We start from the raw sequence: 10,605 nt of genomic DNA, 5'->3' as shown, positions 1-10,605 counted from the left end.
CTTGGGAGGTCAAAGATAATGGCGGAATGGGGGTGAGGACATGTGTCCTTGGAGAATGGCCACCCATGACACACAGACAGAGCTGGGAAGGGCCGGTCCCAGGTCAGATGTCCAGAGGCCAGTTCTGGAGACCTGGGAGACAGAAGCCGGGGAGAACGCGAGGTGCTGGTCCTAGAAGCAAGGGGTGGTGAGCCACTGGGGTATGCGTCGTCCACAGGATGTCTACGCCCAAGGGAGTCCAAGCAGAATATACAAGTCTACATCGCCCCCCTTTCCCATTCTGCTTCCTTTTCCCGGGGTCACACGGACAAGTCTCCAAATAACTCCTCTTTTCTGATACCACTCCTCACTCTCCCAACTGAGAAGGCAAGGCTTTTCTTTTCTGAGATGATCAAGGTCAGAAGGTGGGGAAAGAGCTACCCAGTCCAGGAGAGTGCTGGAAGCTGGGCTGCCTCGCTCACGACAGGGGACAGGGCGGGGATGGGATTGGCAGAGACTTCCAACCACCACGCTGCTCAGAGCAGGAACACCCTCTGCAGGGTGGTTATTCCTGAAAAGCTGCCACCAGCCAAATCAGTCCAAGCCAGTGCTTTGTTCCATCCAGCTCGGAGAGACCTCGTGCTGGGACACGAATTGCCATCAGGAGAGGACCGTTTTAAAAATAAAACGTATGATCTTATGAGTTGCATGTGGAATGGCCCCTCTCTCATTGAGGGTCCAACACAATATTGGTATAGTTGTTTTCTCTCAAAGTGCCTCATCTCTTGCTCCTTCTTGAGAGGCTAGGCAATCCATAAGACCATAAACACAAAAATAATCTCTAATGGGTTACGGAAGATACTAAGGAGCCACCATTTTAAACAGTCAATATGGAAAGGGATGTCACTATGTGACCCCAGGTGTCTTCACCTTCCCTTCAGTTTACTGGTGGAATTCATAATGGTGGAGCCATCATGAAAAGCAGTTTCTAATCACAGCTTGTTCCTCAAGTATTCTCAAGTACTGAAGCAAATTTAACCACCTAAATAAAGAGCGCTTTGGCAATTATTTGGAACATAGTAGGTTGTGAGTAAATACTGGCGGAATGTTACATATCTGTTGGAAAGAATTTGACTAACTTTATGTATTTAAAAGCTCTTTGATGACTCCTCAAATATATTTGGGTAACTCAAGACATAAAGTGCTAAAATGTAATTTTGATTGAAACACATATATAAACAAGCAGCATTAACACTTTGAATCAAGTTCTCAATGGAGAGTCCAGAAATACTTAGAAACCGGATCTGCCCACAGTTAATTAAAAATCATCATTCCTTTAGTAATTGCAAATCAAGGGAATTTTATTTGGATCCAGGAACTCCTGAAATTGTATATAACATTAAGAGGGTTTATTTTTATGTGCATTTTTTTCTGGAGAAAGGAGCTACAACTTTCATCAAATTATCAAAGGCTTTGTGAGCCAGAAAAAGGTTAATAGACACTGTTGATGACAGATTTCAGGAGGCACTCAGATTGCTCGATACACGATTGCTTAATTCACTTCTCCTTCCGACTTTCAGGCTCAGCAGGAATATGAGAATTCCCCAAGTTTGAATTACTCTAATATACAGTAACAACACTTTGGAGTCATGTTATTGAAGAAAACAATTTTTTACAAAGGAACTGTATAAAAATAGACACTTGGGGAGATTTTAAATTTACACGTATATGGTGTGCAAGTGTGTGCTTTTTCTTAATCACTTCCTCTCATTCATCTCATCCCCCAGCTAGCCTCCTTACCCTGGAACTTGGGGCCTATTCCAGGGGGGCACAACGACAGATACCACAGCAGAACAAAGCAACCACCTGTGAAAGATCTTAGACGAAAGAGAAACCACAAATGATAAGTTCTGAGACTTACTGCAAACATTAGAGGCTGACTTTCTGGGCTGTCTGAGAAACCCTCTAAGCTCCTGGGTGCTCTTCCTAGTAGAGAGACCCACATTCTCACAAGACCTTCCATGCAGCAAAGACCGTTACTCCCTCCCCTCTGGAAAGGTTCTGAGGAAAGCCTGCAGCAAATTTCAGGAGGAAGGAACGCCCCCATTGAGTAGTGTCCTCACTGGCACCAAGTTCCAGCAGAGAATCACCTAGAGCCTTGAGCCCTGCAAGCGGATGAGCAAGGACAGACAGGCCACATCTTGATTTCCCTTCACTGAGTCTACAAGGGAATCGATTATGTGCGCTGATTGCTCAGAAATACTGGACCCGCGAGAAAAAATCCTTTATAGGAAAAGGCTCTAAACTCCAGCAGATTCAGTTTGGCTCCAGATTTGGAGGTGTCGCGAATCCCTATGGTATGTATAAATGGCATGTGTGTTTTTCTGGGAAGAAGCTCTGTGACTTCAAAGATTCTAAAATTGGTTTGTGACCTTCCCATGATACGGGCATCCCAGGAACTCTGCAAGGGAGAGGCTATGGGGCACATCTTTTCAGAAATCCTACTTTATTTTCTCAGTCAATTCCTTAAGATAATGCAGGAAAACTATCTAGAAAGCCTAATAGGGATGTCATCACAAGCAAAACTAGTCCTGCAACCTGTTTTTGTTCGTTTGTTTTCTAAGTTCTATGTAAAAATAAATACGTCTCAACCAAAGTTATCTGTAGCAAATATGTCCATTAAAATCCCACAGGACACATAGGGGTGTTTTTTCAGTTGCTTTGTTTTCAAAGTCATGATGCAAAAAAACCCCAAATCTTCCTATTTTAGCCACAAATTGCAGGAAACAAAGGGTGCCCCAATCTCTGAAGTGGTACTGATCTTTTCAATGAGGAAATACCAGGCATCAAATATTTAGATTTTAGAATATTTTAATGTCCATTTCTTCAGTGGATGCATTTTGAAATTACTAAAATTAACAATTTACCAAGAGTAGAGCAAAGGAAAGATGGAAAATGCAAACAGTTGATTCTTGCTAATTTCAGATTCTAGGCATGATGTGATTTTCCGAAACAACCAAAAAATGCTTACCTCAAAAATCTAGAAATGCAAACGCAGATGTATCTTTGGAAACTACAAATTATTACAGCCCACGCAACGGGAAGCACGTGGCCCTTTGGCTCTCAATGTCATGTGCAAATGTGCAGGTGTCTCCTCAAGCAAAGTCAGTGTTAATGGAGTCGTGTGCAGGTGTTGCATAATCTGTGCGACTCTTCAAGCTACTTAAGGGTTTAATAATGACGCTCTACATTTGTTTGCATTGGACAAAATTATGTGCTTGTTTATACATATATATAATTTGATCTGACCTGGGGCCAAGAAGAAAATAGCAATTGCGACTCAAAGCAACTATTTACACACATTCAATTCTGAAGTATTGCTTCCTGCCCTAAGTTCAGAAGAGGTATTGCCACTCTGAAGAATGCATCCGTCGTATCGGTAGTGCTTGAACCTGCTGCTTAGAAACCCATCTGTCTTCAGCAACTATCTGTTCAATGCCAACTGGGAGAGATGCACAGCATTTCCGCTGCAGAGATTCTGTGGTTCCGCGATGAGGTATGCTTCAGAGTGGGGAACTGGGAAGGACCAGAAAGCACAGCTGAACTGGTTATTTAGGAAGGCTCAGGGCGTTTTTTAAAGACAATTTTGAACTCTGGGTGAGCCATCCATCAAAGGCTCCAGTTTGCACAATGCTGAACCAGACCACCAGATGGTCTGACTCTCTCCTGGCAGTTCACAGCCTCTCAGATTCCCAGGGTCAGGAATCATAAACACCTTTGTAGGAGGGGAAGGAAAAAAAGAGTTTGACAGGGAGGAAGTATGTGCAGAGATGAACTTTGCAGGGCACGTTTTGAGCAGAACAGCAGATACACTGGTGACTCACAGGCAACCACCCAGCCCCTTAGGTGCCACCAAAGCTACAGAGCCTGGAGCGAGAAGGCAGAGGAGCAGAGCCACACTCAAACACAGGCCTTAATACTGATGGAAGAAACCCCGAACACGCCCACAATTCTTACAGACAAGGAGAGCATCAGGTAGTGTTTTTTTTTTTTAAGTAAAATAAAAATTCTGCAATATTTTATAAGAATACATTCTTTAGAAGCAAGAGGTATTGTCAGAACCATTCTTTCTCCGGCATTGGAAGAACAAAGTGATAGTAAAATAGTAAAACCTGAAGGAAAATCTTAGTCACTGAGAATGCTCTCAATTCCCCAGGACATCGGGGTCCTGGCTACGGCTGTATAGCCGGTGGTCATCCCATGCATGTCCCCTGGGAAGATGGCTGATCAGAATCAATATTTCATGATGCCAGAGATGGCAGATTCTGTACGAATTTGGGGAGGAATAATAACGGGACTTAACACAGATGTGAAAGTTATACACAGATTTACCGGTGAAAAGCAAATGCACAGGGCATGTCGGTGAAGACCTTAAACAGAGAAGGAGCTAGTCCTCAAATTATCCTGGGAGCTGTATGCTAGTGTCACCTTAAAAATAACTATGACTGTGACAAGGCAACTCTAGCCAGAGTTCAGTTCTACACAAAGTTCATACTCCATGTGGCAAAACGTAATTATAAGGAGGATTGGCAACAAAGGGCACAGAGGTGAGTTTCCTAGGTTTTCTACACTGTCCCCGGTTTAATACCTCATTTGCATCCAGATGATTCTGTCCCAGCATCCACTGCAAGAACTCCATCTAGAGAGGCTGGCCTTCACTCGCCAGGCCCAGTCCTGCCACAGAGAGGCCCTGCGCAGGCTGAGAACAGGAAGGATGAACTTCTGGCACGTGCGAAGGCCAAGACAGCGCTGGCACTGCCTGCCACCCTTGTGCTCTATCCAGACCTCCTGCTTCATACCCAGTGGGTTCTGATTCGCCCAGCATCACGCAGGGCAGAAGTAGCGCCTTCATTTTAAAAAACAGTGATGTAGAGCTTCTCTGACCCAGAGCGCTGGTCATGCCCACTGCAGTCCTGCTTGGCCCCCTCAGGGGGGAGGTGGCCCAAATAGGCTAGAGCACTAACAGACAACTTCTCATCCTCTGCTGTGTGCCTTCAGCAGATCCCAGAGTCTATTTCCCTTCAGCAGAATGACCTGGTGTCCCCTCCCTGAAAACACGTTTCCTGATAAATAAATAAATAAATAAATGCAACCCTCCGACATTTATTTTCACTTCCCTCTCAGACAAGTCAGCCTCAAAGACAAGTTCCTTCACTCCTGGCTGGAAGACCCCTCGGCACGAGGGCAGAATAAAAACAGCTTTTAAATACCTGAGGCTTAGGTTCCCAAGCTTTGTTACCAGTTAGCTTTTGGAATCCACAGCCCACAAGGACCTGGGTGCTTTGGAAGGAAGGCGTGGGGAGGGAGGGGCGCCAGGCCAGCCCGCTGACTGCTGTTCTCAGCCCACGCCACCCCCCCTTGAGTTCCCTCAGTGAGTTACTGGCACTTGATCTCAGATTCATAAATGCAAGTGTGTGTGCGTATGTGTTATACAGAAAGGTCAGGTCACTGGAAAACACTACTATGTATATAAAAAAAAAACCCTCAAAAACTTTGAATTAGCAAAAAAAAAAAAAAAGTGTCTCATGAGAAAAAGCAACAAAAATGTATCAACCACAGCTTTTGTCTTAAAAGTCAACAACACCCAATGCCATGACCTCACCCTGTGGCCTCTGTCCTTAGACTCCGGAGCCACAGCCAGCCCCCAAAGGCACTTGTTCTCCATGCTGCTGACCGGTTACACTCAAGGGAGAGGGCTCCAACGGGAGAAAGGGAAAGAAATGCATGAAAACGAACCCTGAATGACTGTGATCTACACAGAGGTTAGGGCTGCAATGACCACATGACACCACATCTGGGGATGGAAACTGTGGCACTGGGAACGCACAACAGCCAAATACAAATATTATTGTTTCGATGAACAGAGCACCGCGGGCAGCATTCAGGTGCTGCGTCACACACTCTTTGAGACATTGAGCTTGGTGAGTTCATTGGCTTCTTCCATCCCCATATCTTCACAGTCAGTTTTCTCTATGGCTTTGCCAAATCGACACCTTTCTTCGGCTTTGATAGGCTCTTTCCAGGGTCTCTTAGAAGACAGGTGAGGGTCCTTGGCCTGCGTGTTGTTCTCAGAACCCAGACATGTCTTGTCCAAGTTCTGTACAGAAGGCACCAGGTTGGCAATCTCGTCTGTGGGAGACCGTCCGATGCTGCCGTCCACCTGGACTCGGATGTCTGGGGAAATGGACAGCTGGTGCTGTGGCACGATCCCGTTGTCTGTGCACTTTGGGTAAAGGTAGGTCTTCATCTGACCCTTACCCTTGACATTCACTGTGCCCCTGTAGTCAAAGTCGTAGCCCATCTTGCTGAGGACCCGGTAGCTTTCTTCACTCACTTGGATGCGGCACTCCACTCCTGTGGTGTCCATCCTGCTGGCGATGTTGACAGTGTCTCCCCAGATGTCATACAGTAGCTTGGTAGTGCCAATGACCCCTGCTGTCAAGGGTCCGTGGTTGAAGCCAACTCTGAGTTTGAAGTTGAACCACAGCATGTTGTTGTTGAAGTCATCCACCACACGCATCATCTCCTTGGCAAACTCAAACAGAATCTGTAGGTGTTCCTGTGGATGGCTGCCATCCTGGCACTGTGTGGCATTCAGCCCCGATGCAGCCATGTATGTGGCTCCAATGGTTTTAATCTTCTCAATGCTGCTGTAGTCTGGCTTGCTCAGGAGTTCATCGAAGTCCCCTATCAGCTCGTTGAGGACCCGGTAGCACTCCTTGCCTCCCTCGTAGTTCTCCTCATAGAACTCACTGAAGTTGACAATGCTGGCAAAGATGACTCCCCCGTTGTCGTGATTCTTGGAGTAGGTCTGGGAAACCTTCAGCTGCTCAGCCACATGGTAGGGGATGATGTTCCTCAGCAGCCAGTCGGCTTGGTCCCTCATGCTCTGGATCTTGGTGCGGTGAAGGTCTGCCTCCACATCCCCATGGTAGTGCAGGCGGTAGCTGACTTCAAATTCTCGATTCAGGAACCAGACCAACAAGAGCAAGAGAAAGAAGACGAGAATCATCTCCTGGCCAATCAGGCTGGCTGGTCTCCTGCTGTCATGCAGCAATGAACTATTGCATGGATTCCTCTCGGAACTAGAGAGGAAAGAGGAGAGAAAGAGGTCTCTTCTTAGATGCATCTTTTAAAGAAAAGGTTACTCTCAGTATTTCCAGGTTCTGAAACAGTCCAGCTAACCAGCATCCTGCATAAAATTTTGTCAAGCTCAAACCTTCAACAGCCTGCAGCTGCAAAGCAACCTGTTTCTGTTTAGTTGGCTGGCTAAAGACATGGAGAGATAAAGACTGATTTTCATAACTGATTTCTTTAATAAATGCTTTGTAATTGCTTTGCTTTTCAGAAGCTCTTTGGTTCTAAAAAATCTCCCCCCCCCCAACTTTTTATTTTGAAAAATGTCAACCTTATAGAAAAGTTAAGAGACTGGCAAAACAAACCTCCATACAACCTTCTCCTGGATTCAACAGTTAACATTTTGCCACTTTGCTTTTTCCCTCTGTCAACACACACACACACATGCTGAGGAACATTCTGAAAGTAAGTTGCAGACACTGACACTTCAGTCTTGAATATTTCAGTACATACCTCCTATGAATAAGGACATTTCCCTACATAACCACACCATTATCATACCCAAGAAATTTAACATTCTTCCCTATATTCACTTTTTAGATTTCTAATCCAACTTTAGTTTTGGAAGACTAATAATTTTACGAAGAATTTTTCTAAGTTCTCTACCTCTCTCTGCCTATATAAATGTTTGGCAAAATACCATTCCCTCCACTCTGAGTTAGTTCTGTTTTGCCAGTCACTTAAGACAATTTAATATATTTTTAAAAAGTATAAAATGTGTACTTTTAAGAGTTACACATTGTAAGAATCTCAAACAATATAAACAATGAAAAATATGTGTCTTTCCTCCAAGGTAACCAACAATGAAGTTTCTCTCTCTTGTCTTTCTCCCTCCCTTCCACTCTCTCTAAAAATCAATGGGAAAAATATCCTCAGGTAAAGATTAACAAAAAAAAGAAGAAAAGAAAAGAAAAGAAAAAAGTGAACCCAGATCAGAGGCTGCCATCTGTAGAAAGGCCTCTGGCAGAGGTGCCTGAGGCTCACATCAGAGAACTTGGTAAGAGGGGCTCAACACCTAGACTGCAGAAACAACTCACTTTATGCTGAGCACTTGCCTTCCTTCTGAAAGCCTGCAATTTAGGTGCATGCTAGGCAGAGGGTGCCTATGTTGCCAGCTTCCAATGAAAGCCTGGGCACTGAGTCTCTAAATGGAGGACAACATCTCACATGCACTGTCACAGCTCATTGCTGGAGGAATTAAGCATGTCCTGTACGACCCCACTGGGAGAGGACTCTTCAAAGCTGGCTCCTGGTTTCCTCCAGACTCCATCTCATGTGCCTTTTCTCTCTGCTGATTTGGCTTGTGTCCTTTCACTGTGATAAACCATAGTTATAAGTACAACAATGTGCCTAGTCCTGAGTTGTCCTAGTGAATTATCAGGTCTGGGTAGTTTGTGGGATCCTTGATACAGGCTCTATGACTCAATGCTGTGAACCAGGAACAAAAAAAGGCCTCTGTGGTAAGACACACCACACTTCACTTATTATGAATCTCAAATACTAAACAAAGTAACTTTATTTTAGATAACTAAAACAGATTTATGACTAGCCCCTCCAACCTCTGGTTGGCTTTAGAGTAGGAGAAGTAAACCTTCTCTCTGTGTGTGAGTCCATCTCATGGGGTTAGGACCTTTCTTTCTGTTTCTCCAAAGTGGTGACACAGAACAGACCTTCTTTATGAGTAGACATCACCAAGGCTTAATGTCATCTTAATAGCTCAACCACACATGTAAATCCCTGTGGTAGAAATGGGCAATGTGTCTAGATTTCCTTAACTGTTCTACTGGTTTTGTCACTTTTCTTGCCATGCTGTGACCAAAGCCAGAAGTGTGGCCTAACTCTAGTGATGGGCAAAGACCAATTCACTTTGGATGGAGAAGGAGAGCAGCAAAGCATGGGCCAGGACAGGAAGGAAAGAGGAACAGCCTGTGATGTTTGCTTTTACCTTTGCCTAAAAGGGAGAGTCCTAGCTCACAGGTTTATAGTTAGTAACCACGGGGCTGCCCTGCAACAGGAGAGATCTGTAACACAGATGGCAGAATTACTTCCGATCTATAACCCGAATTTCTTATTCTACTACAGAAGGAACAAAGGTGATGGCCCTATTCCTAAATTCAAATAGCAAAGGCCAGTTCCAAAAGGAGGAATTTTATGTGACTAAATGCAAGAGCCAATTTATGACTATTAACAGCTGGACATTAAATCATAAATGAAAATTAGAGTAAAATATAGTATAATTCATTATCATGGAGAAGAAAGACTAAAACATAGAGAAAAACAGCTCTAGCTGGTTTTTCTCAGTGGTTAGAGCGTCGGCCTGCAGACTGAAGGGTCCCGGGTAGGATTCCGGCCAAGGCACGTACCTCGGTTGCAGGCTTGATCCTGGCCCTGGTCAGGGCACATGCGGGAGGCAACCAATCGATGTCTCTCTCTCATATTGATGTTTCTCTCTCTCTCTCTTTCCCTTCCTCCCTCCCTTCCACTCTCTCTGAAAAGCAAATATCCTAAGGTGAGGATAAAAAAAAAATTTTTTTAATATAAATAAATAAAACATAGAGAAAAATAGAAAACAAAGGTTAGTCATGGTTCTACCAGCTAAACACAGGGTTTGTTAACATTTTGGTATTTCAGTGCTATTTAAAATCTATGCCTAGGCCCTGGCTGGTGTTGCCCAACAGTTAGAGCATTGGCCTGTGCACCAAAGGGTCACGGGTTTGATTCCCAGTCAAGGGCACAGTACATGGGTTGCAGGCTTGATCCCCAGCGGTCAGTAGGAGAGCATGCAGTAGACAACCAATCGATGTGTCTCTCTCACATCAATGTTTCTCTTCCCCCCTCCCCGCCCCCGCAACCTCCCTTCCACTCTCTGTAAAAATCAAAGGAAAAAATATCCTCGGTGAGAATTAAAAAAAAAAAATCTATGCCTAGGATGCAGGGTGGGGGTCACCAGGAGGGGACAGGGGTGCTTCTTCCTGGTAATGTTCTTTTTCTTGATCTGAGTGGTAGTCAAGCAGTATGCACACTTGTGAAAATTCACTGAGCTGTATTCTTATGACCTGGGTACTTTTCTTTGTATATGTTATGCATCAATAAAAATTTAACTTAAAAAAGCTGCTAAGTGTTTTGCTTTTAAGTACTATAGTTGTAATCATACACAGAAACACATCTGCATTCTGCCTTTGTTCCATAGTTACTTTAATTCTCCTTCCAAGGTCTAAATGCCCACAGATATTTAATTTTTCAATTTCAGAAACAGAAAAATATCATCATTCATCACTCATTACTAGATCATAACTATTACATCTTACATTTTTCATATACAATGAATTACCTAGCTGTAGCTACAGAACACGTAATTTCACATAATAAATGAAAATGAAAACCATATGTTTCCCATGTTGCTGCATTTTAACAGTTGCAAAATTTGAA

The 10,605-nt window shown here is 44.1% G+C and overlaps 1 protein-coding gene across 2 annotated transcripts in view; it reads right to left on the bottom strand.

The window, feature by feature from the left end:
* Positions 1–1,222: 1,222 nt before the first annotated feature.
* The window catches only part of ADCY9 (adenylate cyclase 9), a 122,070-nt gene continuing 112,687 nt past the window's right edge, over positions 1,223–10,605 (bottom strand). For both annotated transcript variants that reach the window (XM_016211347.2, XM_016211348.2), the window contains one exon: positions 1,223–7,124. In XM_016211347.2, coding sequence (XP_016066833.2) covers positions 5,933–7,124 — 1,192 coding nt within the window. In that variant the 3' untranslated portion in view covers positions 1,223–5,932. The remainder of the gene's footprint in view (positions 7,125–10,605) is intronic.

This window comes from Miniopterus natalensis, chromosome 3 (genome assembly GCF_054644295.1).
Source record: "Miniopterus natalensis isolate mMinNat1 chromosome 3, mMinNat1.hap1, whole genome shotgun sequence".
NCBI lineage: Eukaryota > Metazoa > Chordata > Mammalia > Chiroptera > Miniopteridae > Miniopterus > Miniopterus natalensis.
Note: the sequence above shows the minus strand (reverse complement) of the source record. Positions and strands in the feature narration are given on the sequence as shown.